The sequence below is a fragment of the Tauraco erythrolophus genome, chromosome 7 (genome assembly GCF_009769465.1).
Source record: "Tauraco erythrolophus isolate bTauEry1 chromosome 7, bTauEry1.pri, whole genome shotgun sequence".
Classification (NCBI taxonomy): Eukaryota; Metazoa; Chordata; class Aves; order Musophagiformes; family Musophagidae; genus Tauraco; species Tauraco erythrolophus.
This window is the reverse complement of record NC_141471.1, coordinates 5,123,242-5,145,769: the sequence shown is the minus strand read 5'-3', so window position 1 is coordinate 5,145,769 and position 22,528 is coordinate 5,123,242. Positions and strand designations below refer to the sequence as shown.

At 47.9% G+C, this 22,528-nt stretch overlaps 1 protein-coding gene across 2 annotated transcripts in view; it reads left to right on the top strand.

Moving 5' to 3' along the window:
• Nucleotides 1–17,686, top strand: part of PLCD1 (phospholipase C delta 1) — a 45,038-nt gene extending 27,352 nt beyond the window's left edge. For both annotated transcript variants that reach the window (XM_009988636.2, XM_086614451.1), the window contains exons 7-15: nt 314–458; nt 1,536–1,685; nt 8,756–8,923; nt 10,690–10,846; nt 11,155–11,271; nt 13,146–13,324; nt 13,889–14,021; nt 17,069–17,218; nt 17,595–17,686. In XM_009988636.2, the coding sequence (XP_009986938.2) occupies nt 314–458; nt 1,536–1,685; nt 8,756–8,923; nt 10,690–10,846; nt 11,155–11,271; nt 13,146–13,324; nt 13,889–14,021; nt 17,069–17,218; nt 17,595–17,686 (1,291 nt within the window). The remainder of the gene's footprint in view (nt 1–313; nt 459–1,535; nt 1,686–8,755; nt 8,924–10,689; nt 10,847–11,154; nt 11,272–13,145; nt 13,325–13,888; nt 14,022–17,068; nt 17,219–17,594) is intronic.
• The last annotated feature ends 4,842 nt before the right edge of the window (nt 17,687–22,528 follow it).

Sequence of the window (22,528 nt, the reverse complement as noted above, 5' to 3'; positions counted from 1 at the left end):
ATGACTGTCCTTTCCTGTCTGGCACTCACTATGTCTTCTTCTTTGGATAATTCTTACCTTGGAGTTTCACTACTTCCTTTCTCAGATCCCACTGTGCTTTTTCCTTGCTCATCCTTGAGCTCTTTGCTGACTCTGAGCTCTGCTGATCCCATTCTTTCTCCATCTGCTTTCCTATTTTTCCAAGATCCTCTTTTCTCACTTGTTCCCTAAACTTCCCATCAGCCTTCCCAGGCAATACCTGTGCCTGATGCACCCTCATTTTGAAATGCAGCAGAAGCTTTAGAACCCAACCAGGTCCCTTCTTTGTTTCCAGAGCCCTCACCAAAGGCTGCCGCTGTGTGGAACTGGATTGCTGGGATGGCCCTAACTCGGAGCCCATCATTTATCATGGCTACACTCTCACCTCCAAGATCCTCTTCAGTGATGTCATTAAGGCCATCAAGAACTATGCTTTCAAAGTAAGGACAAGGGACCCTCTAAGATTTCTCATATTGCACAATCCAAGACTGATAGTAGGTCTTTACCCTTTTAGTAGACAGCATAAGCAATGAAGACTTCACCTTAGCATTTCTCATGGGTACAAGATGTGTCCTTCTGTCTGGGCATCCGTGTTCTGCTTTCTGCAGAGATCCATTCCTGGGAGTTGCTGGACAGGCAAAGCGCTAGCTGAGGATGAGTTTGAATCTATACTAGCACAGCTGCATCCTGGACCCTACTGCAATGAAAATATCCAGTATCTTGAGCATACCTGGTGGGAAACACAAAGTAGCCCATGATTTGTGTCGCTTTGATGTCTCCGAGTCCATTCCTAGTTTAGAGAAGCCCATGTGCATGTGTTTTGGAGGGACTGCTTCTACTCTGCTTTAAAAGGAGGAGTCTTGTATAGCAGTGCTGGGCCAGTAGCCTTTAAAAAACTTTGGGTCTGTCCAGACTCACTGGGTTTTCTGCTATTTTCCTTCAGTGCTCCTGATAGCTAGTATCAAACTTCTTATGGGGCTGTAAAATGACTAGGCAGGGCCACAGGGAACCAGAGCAGGCCTGTGTATGAATCATAGAATCATAGAATGGTTAGGGCTGGAAGGGGCCTCCAAGATCATCTAGTTCCAACCCCCCTGCCATGGGGAATGGAGGGGGGATTCATGTCATTTAAGGATTTGAGCAAGCTCAGTGTTTTCAAAGCCTCCCTTTCCAGTCCTTCCTCTGAAGTGGGAAGTGCTCTGATCCACAGTGTGAGTGGAGAACGTAGGCACAGGGAACCTCATCAAAATGCCCCAGCAAGTCTGTGGGAGGCATCCTGACCCAGCCTGGTGCCCTGTCCGTTGAATCATCATCTCTGGAAGGCACCAGCAGAGATCCGAGTAGCTACTGCACCGTTAAATTTGTTCATTTTAATAAATGCTCATTTTAACAGAATACTAGACCTTGCTGTTGCCACACTAATTTCCAGAGAAAACAGCACTGGGGTTTATATCAAGTGCTACAGACTGGTGAAATTGCAGAGTTCACTGATGATATATGTTGCTGTCTTGATCTAGACCTCAGAATACCCTGTCATCATCTCCCTGGAGAACCACTGCAGCGTCGACCAGCAGAAAGTCATGGCCCAGCATATGACGACGATCCTGCAGGACATGCTCTTAGTTGCCCCAGTTGATGGAAACAAGTCCCAGTTCCCCTCCCCAGAGGTAAGCAAGGCCACTCTAGCACTTTCTGCCTTCTGAGAGTGGGAGAAGAGAGGTCTGTCTTCTTGCTGAGTGCCAAGTAGTGGACAATATGCCTGAGGACTGATGGGAACTGCACTTGTGAGGAATAGAGATTGTCTGTGGGCAGTGACGGAATAAGAAATAGGAGTATCTAGAAGTAGCTGTGCACATCAGGCACAAAATTCCCTGTGGCTCCTTGTTTGTTGTCTAAGGTCTCAGAGGAGACATCCCTGCAGGACTCGGGACTTTCCTGGTCCATTTACCAAGGCCAGGGAATGTCCTTCATCCCATGAGGAAGTTGCTTTTCTGGCTTGTCCCAAAGGACCTGAATCCTAAGAGTCTGTCTTGTGTTAGCTCCCCACATCCCAAAGCTGAATATGACCTTCAGGCTAATCCTCTGAAGCACTGTTACGTTGCTGCACATGCAGGGAAGATTAGCATTGCAAGGAGTGACTACAAGGTGTCTCTGTGTTTTTGATCCAGCAAGACTGGACACTGCCTGATTTCATGGTAGGCTAGATGTTGTGCTCTATGCTGAGGGATGTAGCACATGCCTCCATCCTCCTTTAATGCCTTGGGTGCTCTACTGTGGAGATCAAAACTGCTAATTAGGAAACAATGAGGGCTGGAAGGACAGCTGTGATTGCTTGCTCATGAAAGCTCAAGGGGAAAACCAATACACAGCCTAAAACTGTATCAAGCACAAAGTGTCCTCCCACTGAGAATGGCCTGAAGTGGCCACTGAGAATGGCCTGGGGTGGTGGGGATGGAGATGTCCATGGAGGACAAGGGGAGGCAGAAGGCTGCATAGAGATGCCCCTTTGATTCTCATGAATCACGGCAGCTGTGAAGCTGGGAGCTGCACTCGGATCCTGCAGAGGGAAGGAGATATACAGCCCTCAACAGTGATCATAAAATCATTAGCCACCAATTAGAAAAGATTGGAAATGGAATCTTGATATTAAAAAAAAAAGTTTCCAAAAGAGAAGCCAAAATGAAACATTTATCTGTTTCCACACTTTGGGTTCATGTTTTCTTTCTTTTCAAGCACTTTGCAGAAACAGACTTCTGTGTGGATAGCTGTAGTCCCCTTTAAATTGCATTTCTTTGCTAAAGAAATCATTTGCCAAAAATTGGATGAGCGTGCCTAGCCCAAGCTGGAAGGAGTTTGTGGGTGGGATAAAGCTGACAGTCAGCAGGGGAGAAAGGAGAGGAAAACGATCCACCCAAAATATCTTCTATATTTGCTCTCTCTCTCCTTTTCCCTTTTTTCCCTTTCTGACTTTCCCCTTTTGTTTGGGAGTGTCATGCCTTGCTTGACACGATGCCTGGCACAGAGGAAAGCTGATTTGGGTTGGTCTCAAGGCACTAGTGCAATAAATTAGGATGAATCACAATTTTTAATGCTGCTGCTTCAGCAGGACCTTTGCACTGGCACAGACAAGCTGCCTTCATTTAAGAAGTGACTCTCCCAGGGTGAGGATACGCCCAGCAGGGAGACAGGTCTCTGCAGGCTGTTACTGAGTTGGAAAAATCAAAGTCTTCAGTGTCACCTCCTGGCTTGCTATTTATCCTTGGTGCAGGATCAGGAAAGCTGCTGATGGCTTTTCAAAACACTGCCTTGTGACCAGGGGAATGATAGGAGGAAAGAAAGGAGAAACACTAGGGAAAGAAATGGGTGAAGTGTGTGTAAGGGAATGACCCCCTCTTCCCAAAGATGTTTTTCTGGTTCCTGTACTCATCTAACCTCCTGCTGTGATTGCCCAGACATACACGTGGCCCCGGCTGAAACAAAACGGCCCAAATCTACCTTAGTGGATAGATTTTGGCTGATACACTCCATTGGAGGGACTGATGTAGCAAAACCTATCCTTTTCCCTCTGATATTTTTCCTCTGTCTTCCTGCAGTGTAAACTAGGAGAGTACAAAGGGCTGAACTGCTGATTTTTTTGGTGGAAAATACATTGAAGCTGAAACATTAAGAAAAAAAAACAACAACAAACCAGAAACCTCTTGGATTTTCCACTTCCTTGTGAAGCTGGCATGGGGAAGCCCAGGATGACGTACTATTTTTTTATATTAGAAAAAGGGTGGGATCTGTCACTGAGGAGAGAGCTGAAAGGGTGTAAATAAAAACAGATGAAGCATTGCTGCAGATTGTGCTAGCAGGACAGTGTCAGTAATTAAAGGAAGATCAACACAGTTTGGATTCACGCTAACGATTCATACTACAGCCCAGGGCAGGCATCTGGTTTATCAGGCTACATATAGGAACAGTGTTGGCCTACACAGAGCGTCTAAATATCTCCCTCAAGCTGCTGTCTTTAGGTCCCAACAGTAAATTAAAGGCATATAGGATGAAAGCCAAAAGCCACACAAAAGCTCCAGGTTGTTCAGGAGCTCCAAACTCTGCTGCTGGTTGCTTGTTGAAGGCCCTTCTGCCCCATCCCTGATCTGCATAGGAATCTGCCAGGACCCCTTCCCCCTCTCCCCGCATCCCAGCTAGAAACGCTGCAAAAACCCAGCCCTGAAATGAGACTAGAACGGCTGCCAACAGCCCATGTAACTACTCAGCCTATCTGGCATATCTGAATCCCCTCCAACTCTTTGTTACTGGACTTCCTTGTTTATGACGACAGTGGCTTTGGGTTTAACAGACCTGTCTTGGTAGGTGACCCTCAGGACCATGAGCCCCCCAGCTGCGAGCCCCAGTGCAGTGGCCAGGGCCTCTGCCATCCCACACTTCCGCTGTCCCACCAGCTGTCCCATCAGTCACATCCATTACTGTGTCCAGTCCCCCCAGTTGACATCACTTTGGGCCATGCAGCTCAAGAGCCCCTTCCAGTATAGCAGTGGCAACGCAGGGCTCAGCACAACTGATGTGAGCAGCAGCGGGGCCGGCGTGCTCTGCCCTGTGCTCACGGCAAGGCAGTAAATGCCTCTAGATTTGTCTCAGCTGAGTCCAGACTAGGTTCACTCACAGGTCTCTAAGTCAGCAGTGGACTCCTTTAGGTAATGGAAGGCTGCTAGAAGGTCTCCCCGGAGCCTTCTTTTCTCCATGCTGAACAGCCCCATCTCTCTCAGCCTGTCTCCATAGGAGAGATGCTCCAGCCCTCAGATCATCTTCGTGGCCCTCCTCTGGACTTGCTCCAGCAGCTCCATGTCCTTCTTGTGTTGGGGACCCCAGAGCTGAATGCAGTGCTGTAGGTGGGGTCTCATGAGAGCAGAGCAGAGGGGCAGAATCACCTTCCTTGACCTGCTGGCCACACTGCTTTGATGAAGCCCAGGACACGGTTGGCTTTCCGGGCTGCTGGCACACATTGCTGGCTCATGTTGAGCTTCTCACCAACTAACAGCTCCAAGTCCTCCTCTGGGCTGCTCTCAATCCGTTCTCTGCCCAGCCTGTGTTTGTGCTTGGGATTGCCCTGACTGGTGTGGCCTTGTTGAACTTCATGAGGTTCTCACAGGCCCACCTCTCCAGCCTGTCAGGGTCACTTTGGATGGCATCCCTTCCCTCCGGCATGTCGGCCACACCACACAACTTGGTGTCATCAGCAAACTTGCTGAGGGTGCTCTTGATCCTACTGTCCATGTCACTGACAAAGATGTTAAACAGCAACAGCCCCAGTACTGACCCCTGAGGAACACCACTTGTCACTGGCCTCCACTTGGACATCGAACTGTTGACCGCAACTCTTTGATTGTGACCATCCAGCCAGTTCCTTATCCACCGAGTGGTCCATCCATCAAATCCATGTGTCTCCATTTTAGAGACAAGGATGTTGTGTGAGACAGTGTCAAATGCTTTGCACAAGTCCGGATAAATGATGTCAGTTGCTCTTCCCTTATCCACCAATGTTGCAACCCTGTCGTAGAAGGCCACCAAATCTGTCAGGCATAGATTTGGTTCAGCATGCAGTGGAAAAGGTGGGAGAGCAGGGGAGCTCCACTCATGGAGAGCTAAGGCAATGCGATTTACCGGGCACGTGAGGAAGGGGAAGAGTTGCTTTTATTCCAGCAGCCACTCCACTGTATGTTCTCAGTAAAGTCCAGTGTCCTTGTAGCCTTTCCCATTTTCTTAGGTTGTATTCAACCTTGGGCTTGCCACAGGCAGTTGGAATAGCTTTATGGTCTACTTGGAGAATATTTATTGAGTATTTCAGCTAATGCTTCTTCCTAAGACAAGGGATCTGCTCAACAGAGCTGAACTGATGAGCTGAGTGTCTTTCGCCCCAGGCTAGAAATACCTAATATCACATTAAGGGGAACCAAGGGAGATGGAATAAGTGCATGTGTGTGTGCATCAGCTTATTCAAAACCTTGTTAAAGAAGATAAGCACTCAAATTTAGGACTTTGCTTCCTAACACACATTTTAAATAAAGGAAGACAATATTTAGGACTGGCGGCTTCTGCAGGGTGGATTCAGTGCAATGCTACTATAGAATAGCACCTTCTGCAGGAAGTGGAGATGCAGATGCTCTGCTTTAGGGTGAATCTCACCCCTCATTGTGGACCAATAAGCTAATGCATCTCCCCTGGAGTTAGATGGCACATGAACTGCTCTCCCTTGTAGGCAGGGTGGAAATCATGAGAAGGGTACTAAGCTTCTGCAGTGCAACAGGACTCCAGAAGGGAGCCAGGCTCTTAGGTTTCAAGGCCAAAGGAGACCACTGCAGTTGTCCTATGGAGAGTTCCATATAACACGGTCTGGGCTGACCAGTGCCCCTATGCCTATAGGGAGCATCTGCATCAAATCCAAGGTTTCCCAGAGCAACCGCAGTCTAGCCAGGATAACAGCAGCACCAAGGACCCACTGCTGGCAGTGGTATGGGCTGCGGTGAGGAGACAAGGTGGAGCCCACGTTGCTGTGCCTTCACTGCTGATGTTATTCAGCCATCTAGGATGGATCTGTGCCAGAAGTTTTACCTCCTTCTTTCTGGACAAGCCTAAAAAGGACTAGTGACCCTACTGGCAATTAAGAATCAAGCAATCTGCCTCAGATACCTTATCCCTAGTTCTCTACTGTTGAGCTGTGAGCTGAGATGGTAAGGTTTTTTATGGGGTGTTAGAAAGCAGAGTCAGATAATCATATATTATATAGCAGGGTGCTATCTGCAGCCTGAGAAGGACAAGAGAGGCTTCTCCAAGTGCCATCCCTCCAGAATTGTCCATTCAAAGGGTTGACTGGAGCCTAGAAACTTACACAGAGCTGGATTTCACCTGCTGCCAGTGAGTGTTGTGAAAGGACAGGGAAGAGCTGGATGTTGAGGGAGGAAGGGTGGTTAGAGACATCCAAGCAGCAGACTGAAGTGAGATGCTGAAGATGAGCCAACACATCTCCCAGCTGTAAATGTGAAGGAACAGGTCACAGCTCTGCCTGGAAGAGAGCTGAGGGGCTGGAAGGAGGATACTGCATGGTCTGAATGCTCCTTTGAGCCTTTTATTCCCAGTAACTGGTACACTCCTCCCAGCTGCCTTTGTGCAGCTTCTGAGTGACCAGGAAAGTGTCCCAATGTAAATAGATCGTTTGTGGTAGCTGAAGAAAAATGCTCTTGGCTGCTGCCTCAGGTGCCAGTGTCAAATTTCAGCTCAAACCAAGCTTCATCCACAGCTTAGTCCCGTCGTGAGAAGTTGGACCTCTCTGTAGAGACATGATGCAATTTGCTTGCACCCACAAAGGGGATTAGTGTTCTTTGAAAATGCCTGTGTTGCTTTATCAAATATCCTTGGTTTTCCACAGTCCTGTCATTTGAAAACGGTCTGATTTGTTGCTTTTGCTGTTGTGGAAAGGGCAAATACAGGGTGTCACTGAGAAAGAGGGAACATGCTATGCAGGCTGAGGGGTTGTATTGGCTAATTCTGAGATTGCATTTTTCTGGAATAGCTAACACCCTCCAAAGTCAGGAGTACCAAACACATTCACGTGGCAGCCAATGTCCCACTGACTTCACTGGAAGCTGCAGGATCTGGGTGGAATTAACTGATGTTGAGGCACAATCCACTCACTTGGAGATTGCACCCAGGCAGTCACCCTTCTCAGTACTGCTCCCTGATGACAACATCTCTGCTGCCTGGTTTGGGTCCGGAGTCAGCCCTCTCCAGGCTTCAGCTTTCCTCCCATGGTCAGATCTTGCACAAGAGATACATCAGTGATATGGTGGTCTGCGAGCAACCACGCACTGTTGGTGTGTTCCTTCACCTGAGAGTTTGATGTGGGTTTTGAAAGAGGCTGGAGAGGGTTGGTTCAGCACAAGAAATGTGCTCCTTGGATTAGCTCAGCAGCCAACTGTGTTATGCTGGCACATGCTGCTGGTTATTATTAGTGCTGTACCACGGTAGCAGTCGCAGGAGGAGCTCTTTTCAGAAGAGAAGGTATCTTTGGGAAGGGTCTGGAAACTCTTCCTTAGTCTTTCAGCAGCACCCTAAGGGTTCACCTGCAAGATCCCTTATATATTAAAATCCCATGTCATCTACGCATGAGACACCTGTCCAGAACTTAATGCACCTCTGTCCCCATTAAAATGTCTAGTGGAGCAGAGGGCTGCACTGTTTCAGTTCCTGCATGTGTCTCGTACCATTTCCCAAGTCGTGCATGTGTTTATAACCATACATTGCAGAGAATTGTGCAGACCAAATAACAGGGTGACAGGGGTAGAAGCAGTGCTGTAAAAAGCTGCTGTGAGCCCTGACCTCCAGGCTTGGCCTTGTTTGCTGAGCCATGCTTGGTTTTGAAAAAAGTAGTATGATTGTATTGCCTCTAGCAGCACAACGGTTTAAATTGTCTAGTTGAGGGGATGGACAGCTCCGTATCAGAGGGGAATCCACGGGCTATCTGGGATTTTAAACTCATGGCTTGTGGTCTCACAGACTGGCCAGAGGCAGGGAAAGGAAAAACTGACTCATTTTATTTATATCTATTGATAATAACCAATGACTGGTGCAACTCTGAAAGGCCCTGGTTGCAGCTAAGGAGCTGTTATATCATTACTCTTTCAGGTCAGGCCAGAGTATTTTCTAATCAGCAGCTATTTTGTCCATTTTCCTTGTGCAGCAATTGAAAGGGAAGATCCTCGTGAAAGGCAAGAAGCTGAGCATGCAGGAGGACCCCGCCGGAACAAATGGGAACAACAACCTAGAGGCTGAGGATGTCTCTGATGAAGATGAAGCAGCTGAAATTGAAGATGAATCTGTGAAGACCGAGATACAGCAGAAGGGGAAGGTAAGTAAAAGAAGTCCCAAAAGGGGCAGACCTGGAGAGACAGAAAAGCTACAAACTAGATTTTTGCCTATTGCAGAAGGCTTTGATGTCCTGCATCAGAAAGTCCTATATTGTTAGCCTATCCCGTGACTTGTGCTGGGAAACCACTTTCTAGGTGGTTTCCAAAAAAAAAAAAAAAAAAAGAAAAAAAAGCAAACAATTTAAACATACTGTTAATATGTTCCTGGCTAAGACAGTTTTCAGTGTGTTTTCAGCTACTCAGCTGGGGATATGGAAGGATGAATTGTTGAAATCACTGGAGCTAAAGATCCTTGTCCTTGCTCTGCTTAATGGTCTCTGTCCCAAGCACAAGCGGAGATCTTGCAGAGCCAGCCCAGCACGAAAGTTGTCTTCTCTCTTTAAACTGAGGCTGGAGGACCCTGCAGCTGAGACAGGCCATGTAGCATTTATGGAAGGAGTGGAAGGGTGCATGTTCAATCTGTTCCTGTCTGATTTCTAGACATCCGTTTGTCATGGGATCAATGTGAATTTTGTTACCAGAGTGTGATGCTTTTCTATTCACGTTTTGGGACATACCTGCATCCTCACTGGCCATGTTTTTCTGACCTGGAGAACAGAGGGAGGAAAGAGCTATGGGTCTAGGGGAAAGAAGTGGCTGGCTACCAAAACAGTCGGTATAAATATTTCTGGGAGGAAAAGGCTGGCCTTCACACCAGTGTTTTGCTCCCTCATGTGAGGACATTCATTTTTCTGGTCTGCAGGTCGTTGTGAAGGCCATATCTCTATGGACCAGGTTCATAGGTGATATAAATACATTCAGCCTCACTGATGGTGAAGCTGATTGACACCACCTCTGGATCTGGTCTGATCTGTGCTTCACCTTGCTGATTTTCTCTCTCTTTGAGGGTCTTATTTCTTTCTCTGAACTGTAGTCAATAATGTGCATAATTTTGAAGTCTGTAATTTTCTTTTCTTGCCTCTGATGGGAGCTGGTGGCTCTCACTTCACCCTTGCACCAATGAATGTGGCTGTGAAGTAAGAGGCCACTACATTATGAGAACTTCCTAGTTCAAGAGAAAGAAGCTCAAGCTCTGTGGAGGCCAAAACATTCCTCCCTTCCCCTTATTTTCAGGTTTGCATGCTTAGCACCAGGACAGTATGGAAAACTCATTGCTAAAGCTCAGTTATAAAGTTTTTCAGCCGTTGATGTTGAAATACAAGTGATCATGAAGAAGACAGCAGAAAGGGTATCCCACCAACATCTGGAGGACATCATGCAACGAGGATTCTGGGACAGCAAAGCATTTACTGTGTGAAATCCTCTCTTAGCTCACCAGTACAGGCTGCTTGGGTTGTTCCTGTGTTTGTAACCCTAATCACCTGTGAGTTGTGATAGGCAAGCTGAAACACTCATTCATATAATGACATGCAAATAAATGCAGAAGGAGGGACAGCCCAGATGAAATGAAATATTCTTGGTAGTACACTTGGGAAGTCAGTGATATTGGGAAGGCACGAGAGGGTACCGATGCTGTGAGAGGAGGGATTAACACTCTCCATGCAGGGCAAGGGACATGGCAGGGGCAGTCTGCCCGCTTTCCACCTTCTCTCTGCATAGGGGTGCCACTGAGTGTTGATACTTTGCATCCTTTCCATCTGAAGATGTTGGAGAAGAGAAGCTCCAGGGGTCTGAGGCAAAACATGAGTAGTACTTTTGAGTATGACAGCAGAAACTCCATACAAACCTCTTGCTCTCCTACTTTTAGAGTGACACCTTGAAGCTGGCCAAGGAGCTGTCAGACACGGTTGTGTACTGCAAGAGCGTCCATTTCAATGGCTTTGAGGACCCCAGCCACCCTCGGGCTTTCTATGAGATGTCATCGTTCACGGAGAGCAAAGCTCTGAAACTAGCCCAGGAGTCTGGTATGTATGTTCAGCCCTGGCAAAAGGCCATCCTCTGTCTCAGTCCTCCATAAAGGGACAGCTTGTGGTGGTTAAGCACGAGGAAAAGGCACCCTGAAAGACATGGGTTGTGATCTCTTTGGCCATGCATGTCACTGAGAAACAGTGGGAATAACTTAAAGTCATAGATGCTGTTACAAAGAAGAGCATTTTATACAAGTAGTTCACACTCAGCCAGACTCGCCAGGCAGAGGAGCAGTATATACAGCAGCATGAAGAAGAGATAATCACTGATAGGGCTGTTTTCTTTTTTTTTTTTTTTTCTGTAGGAACCAGTTTTATCCATCACAACATCAGGCATCTGAGCCGGATCTACCCTGCAGGCTGGAGGACAGATTCTTCCAACTACAACCCCATCGACTTGTGGAATGTTGGCTGCCAGATCGGTGGGTGCAACTGGGAGGTTGAAGAGGGTCAATTTAGTTGGGTTGGCCATGACCCATGGCTGTGGAAGGGCTTCAGTTGAGGTCGATGTGTGATCTCAAGCCATTTGCAGGCAGAGAGGCTCAGTGGTCACTGGGAGAGATCAGCTCTTCAGGCAGTGCTCAGTGACTTTTCATAGACCATTTTCTGGCCCACCTCAAAACCATTAGGAGAGCCTTTCCTGCACGTTAACGTGCACATTTCTGCAACTTCACTGGAAGCAAAGTTATTGCTGTTTAACAAAGGAGGAGGGAGCCAGAAGTTACAGTCACTGAGAAGTGTGCTGAAATCTCTGGCAGAGATGGAAATCAAGCTCAGACCTCTTGGACCCCAGAGCAAGGCCATAACCATAAGGGCCAAGCCATGGCCTGAGCTGCTCTCCGTAGTCAAAGCAGCACATCGTACCTACTCCCAGGGAGTTGAGACTCTGATGGTATATTGATACCTCAGAGATTTGATGAAAACAAGGGTCCCAGAGCCTGTTAAGTGAATTATATTGTAGCTCTCATCCAGGAAACATGATGCGGTGGTAAGTGGGCAGGCTGGTGATGGCACACTTGGCTCTCTTGGTGATGCTGGATGTTGGAGACGTCCCAGTTGTGACTGTGTTGCCCAGCCAGACTAGACTAGAGAAGCTGCATATAGAGGGCTCCCTGGCACCCAGCTGTGTGGACCTGAATGGGCTGGATGTTCCTGGCAGCATGTGAACATACTGGGTCCTGCAGCCCCTGTGAGGACACAGGTATCACTCCTGGGTCTGTCTCTGCAGCATTGAGTCTAATCTCAGAAATGTCCCTGGGAAGCAACATCAGGTCCTTCGGGGTACACTGAGGCCAGACTTACATGCCTTATCTGGCCTAAATTCACTATTTGGTCACCCAAAATAAGATTTTTCAGAAGCCCTGGGTACTTGCAGCTCCCAGTAAAACCAATATACTGCAGTTATTAAAGTCTTGCTTGGAGGTGGAAAAACAGGGGAGTGCCTTAAAATGCTTTTGGCCTTCAAGTGTTACAGGGTATGTAGGACCCAGGACCAGGATAAATTGCTGTCTGTCCTAGAGCTGTCTTAGAAATTGCTACAGAGGTTAGTTTCACCCTTGAGAAAGCAATGGAGTACTGAGGAGGCGGTGGGATCCATGTGCGCTCCCTGTGTGGTATCATGAGACTATTCAGAGACTGCTTCCAGATTTGACATCAATGCTTTTAAAAAGACAGTGGCAAATTGGAAAGAATATAAGGAATCTGCCTGGTGCTGGGACACCAGTGAGGCTTGATCTATTTTGGGCAGGGAACAATAAAGAGATGATTTGATCACAGCTTCTGTACTCCTGCATGAGGAGTTCAGACAGTGAGGAGCTCTCTAGTCATAACCAACAGAGACATCAATGCTCCTCAGGATGGCAAGTGGAAATAGGCATATCTGGGCTGGGAAGGAGGTTTCAATAATGAGGCTAAGTAGCTGAGAAACAATCTGAGAATGATTGCTGGCTTCACTGCAGGAGATTATTCTTTCAACATAGAAATGAATAGGTTTATCTAAAAATGCAGTTGCCCAACCAGGTGACAGAAATTCAGTGCCAGACACTTTTTGACCCTGTGGCAGGCAGGAGGACAACTGAGATGGCTGTAGTGGCTCCTCCTGTCTCTAACATCTTTGAATGCAAGAAATCCTCAGGGGTAGCAGACTGTGAGGCTTAAGAGTTTATCACTGCTCTTTGAAGCATGGAAAAGCCAATGTTTATGTCTATGAAGTGCAATTTCATGTGAACAGAATTAGTATAAAAAGCCTCCCATTGATTTATCTGCAAGTGACTGAATTTATTTATTTATGTTGCAGTTGCCCTAAACTTCCAGACAGGAGGCACAGAAATGGACGTCTACCAGGGTCGGTTCCAGGACAATGGGTTTTCTGGGTATGTCTTAAAGCCGGAATTCCTCCGGGATGAGCAAACCAAATTCAATCCAAAATCCATCACAGAAGGAACATGGGGGACAAAGAAGAAGCTTCTGCTTAAAGTAAGAATAGAAGTCAGAAAATGTCTCAGTAGCATCCACCTTCGGGGGGGGGTGGGTCATGTAGGTTGTACCTTCTTCTTCTCCTGGTCCCACCTGGGCGATGTTATCCTAACCCTATTCATATCCTAACCCTACTCATTTCCCACCACTGGGGTCTCTGCTTCAGTCTCTCTGCATGGGCTCCCTTCACCCAGGAACTTACTCACATGTTTAATGTTTGGCAATAGGAAAGGTTAATGACAATATTCACTGTCGTTAGAGAAAGATACAGGGAGACATGCAGTCAACAGTCACCACTGGTGTTTCCAAGTATCATCTGATCACTGTGGGGACAGTTAGAAAAGTTACCTGCCCCCTAGCCAGCTGGCTGGGCTGGAGCAATGTTCAGTAGGTGCTTTGGCTCATGACAACTTCCTCTGAAGGATGTCACAACGTTGGTTCTGAAAGACTAGCACCAGCTTGTCACAACAGGTCCTGCACTCCTGGAGATGGAGAGGGATGTTTGCCAGGGAGCCCCCCCCACCCCCAATGATGTCCTGACCTCTTCCTCTGTTTCCTCCACAGATCATCTCTGGTCAGCAGCTGCCCAAGGTGAACAAAAGCAAAAACTCCATCGTTGATCCCAAGATAACGATAGAGATCCATGGTGTCCAACAGGATAACAACAAGAAGCAGACCAAAGTCGTTGAAAACAATGGTAAGGGGTTTTCTTATGTGCTCTCCTCCCCTGGGGCAGTAACCCTGTGATTTCATGTAGCAGAGTGTTCCTTGCCAAGACTGCTGCCCTGTGGCCAGACCTGCCCAGGTGCACCCAAGCCTGCCCACATTAAGCAGATACATGAGATGCTGTTGGCCTACTTCAGTGTAGGGACTCTGGTTATAGATTGCTGGTCGCATGAACTAGCCCTATAGATTGATGTCTCTATGGAGCATTACTTTCAGGGGTTCTTTCCTCTCTCCTCTCTCTAAGATGTTTGGAGACAGAAATTCCCTGCAAAACAACATCAGCCATGTGAGTTTTTTTGAGGCTGGCTGCCAAATCTGCAGAGCTAGAGCTTTGGAAGTGCTCTTTACCTCCATGCAGCTAGACTTGACCTGGGATGCATGGATCTCCACGAAGATCTCCCTAGAGAAGGCTTCTTGTGAGGTTGATTTTATCCTGAAAGTGTCCCACACTCACAAAAGATTGAGGTTGCAAGGGACTTTGGAGGTGTCCCAGCCCTTGCCCAAAGCAGGACCAGCCTCAAAATTATCTCAAGTTGCTCAAGGTATTGCCCAGATGAATTTTGAATATCTCAAAATATGGAGATTCCCCAGCTTCTCTGGGCTATCTCAAGTGATCCAGTCTTTGACTGACCTCATGATAAAATAAGATATTGCTATTATTAACCAGAAATTGCCCTGTTAACAGTCTGTGCCCATTATGCATTGTGCTTTTGCAATGCACCTGGAAGAAGAGCCTGGCTTTATCTTCTCTATAAGGAGGAAGAGGAGGATGGCAATAACACCCGCAGCCTTCTCCAGGTTGAATAACTCAACCTCTCAGCCTCTTGTAACATAGTCTGTGCAAAAGGAGAACATTTCCTGTAGGTCCAAGCCTCCTCACAAGGCAGGGACACTGCATCTGCTCATCCTCTTGGCCAAAGTGGCACTGGTGCTAAACTGGTGCCTGTCACCACAGGTGAGGGGTGAAAGCCATAAGCCCTTGTCTCCAAAGAGCTGGGCTCAAACCCTGCCCAGCACTGACCTCAGAGGTCTCACAGACATCTCACCTCCCTGTGGTCCGTTTTGCATCAGTCAAACGTGGCTGTGGCTTCCTGCCTGCAGTGAAGGTCTGTGTCCTTCAGAGATGGTAGAGGGCAGGTTCAGCCCTCTCTCCTATAGGAGGAATGAGGCAGTAGGAGTCTGAAAAATCAATCCTCACCATTCTGCTGGCAAAAACATACACACATACATGTACACTCACACACACAGCTTTTCTGCATGGAGCAAGAGCCAAGTGCTAGAAAGCCAATGCATTTTTTCCTCCTTGCTAACAATGTTTCCCTTTTCCTCTTTCCTGTTGGAGGAAATCTGGCCTGGCTTCTAAAGCTCACGGCCATTTCTGTCACCTACAATGATTTTTGTATTGTCTTGAGTGAAAGCTGTGTAGGGAATGTAGGAATAGACCCGCCAGGCCTATTCCTTAGGGCTGCTCAGTGCACTCGGCCCCACGGCCAGCCCTTGACTGGACAGAGGAAAACTGGAGAAATGCTGGAGTGATGCTCAAGTGATGCTGGAGGGAGCGTTTTCCAATGGAAAGTGAGTCAAACCATGAAAACATCAGTGTTGGAAACGGGATTGCATTGTAGAGAGGGGCTTGCATTTCATGGGCTGAGGTTTCAGATATGTGACCGTGCTCCAGCAGCTCGCCTGGTTTGGTGTTGGTGGGAGTGAAGCAGGAGCGGTGGGCACAGATCAGGTGCCAGCAGTGCAGCTGTGGAGCTTGAGAGGCTGTGGACACCTGCTGGCTCAGCAGCTCTGAGCATCTCACTGTGGCTCTGAGATGGGTTGAAAATCCCTCACAGGTGTCAGTACAGTGAAACCTACTGTCCTAGAGCTGATGACTTTCCCTCAGCTTTCGTGATTTCGGCTCCTATGGGATCAGCAGCACTGTTTTTATTCCCAAGGATGAAGGAGATCAGGAGCAGACGTGTGTTATCTGAATAGTCAAGCTGATTTAATCCTATGAAAATCCAAATAAAGTGCAGCAGCCCAGCACAGGTGTTTTGCAACGGCACTGTTCATAGGGCCAGCTCAGCACCTTCAGGGACAGCTGGAAGATTCCTGCCTCTGCTGAATCCTCCACAAACCCTCCATCACCAGCAGGCTTGAGCTGAAGTTTTGCTGTCCTTAGGCTGGGGCTCTGCACAGGCTGGGCCAATGGCAGCAGGCTTTCAAACAGGATGTCCTCTTCTCCTGTTTGTTTCTGAGGAGTGGTTTATTGAAACTGCAGAGAGCACCTGCTGTGCCCTGGATAGAAAGCACTGAGCCTGCTCTTTGTCTCTCATCTGATGTGAGAGTCTTGGTTTTGTTTGCTTTGTAAGTCCAATCACAAGATCCTCCTTATCCATAACAGAAGTGGGGCTAGGCTGGCTGTCTCAGACACTGATCTTGTGCAAGGAGACAGACCTCATCATGCTTTTTGTAATCCACACTCCTCGTTAAGCTTTCTTGCAGACAGGGAAACTGAGGCACAGAGTGGTGAGAGATGGGTGTGCCTCAAGCACTCAGGCTTAAGGCCCCAGAAGGCTGTTACAACACAAAGGCACAACTCTCCTCTCTCCTGCTCCCTGATTTTGGGCTGTCAAAATTTGCAGCTGATCCAATGGCAACTGAAGACATCCTTGTATCAGCCAGTGAGAGCCTGCGGAGCAGAGCTAAGGTCACCTCTCTCTTGCTCCTCGCTGCTCTCTAGGAGCGTGGTGCTGAGGTCTGCAGTGAGCAGCCTAAGCTGGAGGATTTATTAATACCAGGTAGCAAATCCGTGTCAGAGTTGGGAACAGCTGTCTCAGCACCTCCTCAGATCTCTAGCCTGGGTCAGATAAGACTGGCAGTCAGGTAAATTCTCTGTCCACTTACAAGCATCTCTGACTTCCATCCTTATCTGCCGATATCTCTGACCTCCATCCTTGCTTGTGAGTATCTCTCACTTTTTTCCTTGTTTGTGAGTGGTTCTCACCTCCATCCTTGTCTGTTGCCCAGGCTTTAACCCAAAATGGGACGAAGAGTTTACATTTGACATAGAGATCCCTGCACTTGCCCTGGTCCGGTTTGTGGTGGAAGACTTTGACATGTCAACCAAGAACGACTTCATCGGGCAGTACACCCTTCCCTTCACGAGTCTGAAGCAAGGTAAGACCCTTCTGCCTGTTCCTTACAACCACTGAGCCCTTTGGGAAGCGCCACTGTCCTACATGAGAGGTCCAAACCCACCACACTTTGGGTGAGAATAGGTCCTCTCTCTGGGGTATGCGCAAGATGATAAATAGTTTATTGAGCAGCTGTTAATACTGTCTCTGGGGAAGGGATCCCCTTGTCACCAGTGGCCTTGGGGACATCATGTGACCAACGTTCAAAGCCATGCCTCTCAGGCCTACTGTTCTGTGGGGTACTGAGAGCAAAACGCTCAGAGACAGGGAGGTGTTTTTGCAGGGTCTTGGCGCAGATGTTGGCAAAGATTTCTCCAACTGGACTAAAGGCCACTTTCCATCTGTGTCTGTGCTTCCAGGTTACCGCCACATCCATCTTCTGACCAAGAACGGAGACCCGTACTCCTCCTCTACCCTCTTTGTGTACATCAATATCCAGGACTGTGATTAGCAGCTCAAGCTCTTTCAGGGCACAGTGAACCTTGTTACAGACCTAGAAGGAATTCAGCGTGTGAAGTCTGCCAATGTCAGGGTCCCGTTAAATCCCCAGTGTCTTCTCTGGAGCAGCGCTTGGTGCCCCACAGGACTCCTGATGTGAAATAGCCATCAGCCTTCTCCGTTCTGCATGCTGGAGACATCCTAATGCTGCTGTTGAGATTAATCCTTTTGTACGTGTTCGACCAATCCAGCTGTGTTTTTATTTAGTGTGATTTTTTAGTTTTGCTCTTAGTGAGAGGATAGAGACTTTTTTTAACAAAGTACAGCTCTTGGGTTGGGTTGGCTCAGACATCTGGACCAAACATCCAACATCTGTGCAAAGAAAAAATCCACCCCACCACTGAAATCAGTGGCCGGATGCCAGGTGACTTCTTGCAACTTCAGATGTCAGCCTTCTTTTACCATATGAAGTCTTAAATGGGGACACGGTTCTCCTCTTATCTGTTACAGATTAAACAAGAAAGCTGCACTACAAAGGCCCCGTGTTATGTAACTCGCCTTCCCTTTTGTATTCCCATAAAAAATACAGGAACACTACTCTGCCTGTGTGCCTGGCTCTCTGCCAGGTCGCTTTGCCTTCTAAGCCTGGCTCTCGTCCTGTGAAGGAGAAAGAAGCTGCCGAGCAGCAGATTTCCCTCTAACCCAAAGTGAAACCTGCTCAAAGGGACCTCAGAGAAGGTCTTTTGCTGATGACAGTGGAAATACGCTCAACTGACAGTTGGGCTTTTTTTTTAACACAGTAAAACTTTCTTTGCTTGTGTTTTTATAGCAAAACGTCGTCTTTTTTTTTAACATGGAGGAAGTGACAGTAGGAACTATTGTAAATGTTAGCCCAGTCCCAGTTGCACTGTAGAGGTAATCCATCACAACCAGGAGTGTTTTGAACAGCAACCCAGTATTTATGGCAAAAGTACAACTACAGAGTTAAGGGAGTATTGTTGAAATAAAATAATATATATGTTACTAATAACATGTTAAACTATTAAAAGTAAAAAAAAAAAATCTGGAAAAATGCAATTACTGGTCACTGTTTGCCTCTTTGTTTTACTTGAATGCAAGACACTTGAAGTTGGCGGTAGACCTGCTTAATTTCTTAAAGCTATCCATCTCTCTGGGGTTTTTCCTGCCTGGTGGTGGAGAGGACGGGCTGCTGCCAAAGAGGTTAATGCCCCTTTAAACATATTCCATTCAACTCACTCCCCACCTGTTTCTGAGTCAAAAATAGCCTGGATTTAGTGATTCTTTGGCCCATCGCAAAGCTGGGTTTCATTTAGTCCTACATGGAGTTTGTTATGCTGCAGTAGTAATTGCTGGACACATTGATTTTTTCCTCTTCACTACCATATTGTGTGATGTTGTAAACCATTGCCAGATTAAATGTGAATTATATCCACAACTCAAAGGCTCATACTGAATTAACAACCAGCGGTTGAAAGAGTTCCAGAGTGACAGAGGCCACCGAGGCACAACAGGGTGTCCTGCAGTGACATGGGCTTGCTCTCAGCTCACCTCTGGGATGGGGCGTGTTGTATCAGGAGATGCATTTGAAGACCCAGGCTGGAGCATCCTTGGCTCCAACTCAAGGACAGCCTGAGTTTGGTCTCTGCTTCCAGGATGCTCTGAGCATTTTTTTTTAAGGAGCTACAGGATAAAAAGCATGAACGAAGGACACATAGAATCATAGAATGGTTTGGGTTGGAAGGGACCTTAAAAATCATCTAGTTCCAACCCCCCTGCCATGGGCAGGGACACTCTCCACTACACCAGGTTGCTCAAAGCCTCATCCAATCTGGCCTTGAACACTTCCAGGGATGGGGCAGCCACAACTTCTCTGGACAACCTGTTCCAGTGCCTCACCACTCTCAGAGTGAAAAATTTCTTATTTTTATCTAATCGAAATCTGCCCTCTTTCAGTTTAAAGCCATTGACCCTTGTCCTGTCACTACACGCCCTTGGGAAAAGTCCCTCTCCAGCTTTCTTGTAGGCCCCTTTCAGGTACTGGAAGACTACCCAGCACTGCCTGTACCATGCAGGGATCTTGCACCAAGCGGCCTGAAGGAGGCATGATCAGAGGGATTCCTGCCCCCTGGCTCATGTCAGCACCAGCTCTTGTGGGTTGAGCTGCCTCAGCCCACTGAGTTGACTGAGAACAAGTTATTTGTGTTTTCGGTGTTGCAGGATTAGATTTCAGTTGGCTTATGGAGCTAAACCAGCCCTCACCTGTCTGCTTTGGCCTTTACTACAGAAGTATGGGACAGGGAGTGGGGAGAGATGTAGGGGCAGGACCACACTGCCTGGGGCCAGGGTGGGCTTAGATGGAAGCATGGAGAGGCCAGGGTTTCCTCTGCCTGTTCTGCACTTAAATAAAGATAGGCAAGATCCGTGGGAAGAGACAACATCCTTTATCAGGTAAGCACAGTTGGGGGAAAAGTACTGCAGCGAGGTGGGAAAGTAGCTGAGATGGAGGTGGGATGGACCAGAGCATGATGGACAATGCTGCAAGGTCTCCTCTTTCCCCAAAGGGACATGGTCCAAGTCATTATCGAGGGACCTCATCTATGAACAGATTAGGAAGTGCTGGAGCCCCACTCTAGGGAAGAGCTCTGGTGAAAAGAGCAGCAGAAAGAGGACATTGCCAACCAGACACCACAGCAAAAGTGGCAAGCAGCATGAAAGGGAGGATGTGGGTGAGAAGCCTTCCTTTAGCAATCAGAGGCAGAGAGTAAAACCAGCTCTCCTCAGGAGAAGAGGAGAACATCCGCAGTTTCCAACAGGACCAACTATCAGAAGGATCTATTATCTGTAAAATCCCATGCTCGTTTCCGACTCCTGGCAGGAGCACTCCGTTCATGTGCATCGTGGCAGCAGGAGTGAAAGCAACTTGTAGGGAACCATCCTTATCTCCCCAGTCTGACTGTATTTCCGCTGCTCTCTCCATTGGCTTGCGTGATGCTCGTTAGGGCCACAGTCATGGCTGACAGGTGGAATCTCTGCGTTGCGTTGAGGAGCATGTGCAATTTGCTAACGCGGGAGCTGGCAGGAGCATGCCACAGCGGGGCAATGCAAACGTTGTTGCTTCCAGCAGTGGCAATAAAGGCTGAAATGGAGATAATGTGCGCTGATTGTATCCAGCGGGAACACAACAGGAGCGATCGTGCAGGTAATTTGGCTGATTTGTGTCTCTGCTTGACTCTTACCTTTTTCTGCATGGGGGGGGTGTCAATGGGTTTTGGGCTGGACCCTCAAGCAGAAAAGGGATGAAGTGGTGGCAGAAGCATGGAGGTAAGGATGAGGTTGTGGCTTATTTAAAGTAACAACCGATTCTTAAACACAAAGATCTGTCCAGAAGACCCCCATTGCCTGGAGGTCCCTGCCTCCACCTCAGCCAGATGGTGACACTTTACCACTACTGCATGGTCCTGGGCATTGCATGACAGCTCTTCACTCCTCAACCATCAGCTGCCTGCAGCTCCTCAGCACCATTCCCACACACCTGCAGTAAGGGTGGGCAGTCGGACCAACTGCTGAACAGCCGACTACCCACCATAGAATCATAGAATCATTGAATGGTTTGGGTTGGAAGGGACCTTCAAGACCATCTATTTCCAGTCCCCCCTGCCATGGGCAGGAACACCTTCCACTACATCAGCTTGCTCAAAGCCTCATACAACCTGGCCTTGGGCAATGGAGGGGCTTCAGGAGCAGGGTACATGGGCGTAGGGAGACAAATGGTCCTGGCGATGCGGTGTTCGGGAACAGAGGGGGCCCTGCCTTCTCAGCTTGTTTTTTTCTTTTCAAAAAAAATCCCACATCACATTAAAGACCAGGTGCTTGGAGGATCTCTGCCCCTGCAGACCTTTTCTTTACTGCCTTCCTACCCCACACGCTGATCAAGGACACTGACGGTGCTGCTGCTGGCTGTTTATTTGGAATCACCGATCAGGCTGGAAATGGGGTAAAGCTACAAAACCACATCTTCTGGGGTTTTAAGCATATGTGTTTCTTCCTTTAGTTTACAGTTGTACCCCTTAATCACTGATCGCTCACATTTCCCCCTGCCCCATGATGCGACTCAGCTTGCAGTACGCAATGGGCACTCTCAGCCCCATGGACATCACAGGGATGGAGCCCTGACAAAACCTTCAGTGGGACACACTCTGCCTCAGGTCATACCCCAAACCCTCCTGGCTTCCTCAAGTCTCTGGTCTGCAGGCAGGTGGACTCCTGCGTTCACCTGTACCTGGTTGTACTCAGGGAGGCCAGGTGAGATTGGAGATGCTGTCTGAACAAGAAAAAAGTCATCAGAGCCTTGTCTGGCAGTCAAAATCAACAGCTGTATCTAGCCCGAAATCTCATAATCCTCTTGAAATAGACCAGCTAATAAATATGTTCCTAATAATGTTTCTTCCCAAGCCAGGCTTGTTTTACCTGCACTGGGCTATGCATGTCAGCCTACAACTGATTCTTGCTGGTCTTTGGCAAGCAGTTTTTCTGCAAGGTGTGAAGGGGCTGAACTGGCTGATCTTACTCCATGGGTCACCCCGTCACACATCTGGCTACTCCATGACATTTTTCCTGACCTCAAGGCTCCCCCTCTGTCCTTCTAGGGCTTCCCCACCCAGAATTTACGTAACAGCTGCAAGCGGCCTTTGTCTTGCCTGATTTTAAACTTCTACAAATGAAGGAAGACCATGACCTTGTGCACATGGCAATTTGCAAAAGGGAGAGTAGAGAAGAGGCTACAATACAGTCGTGTGACACACACTTGTCTTCATGGATATCAGCAATAAAGTGT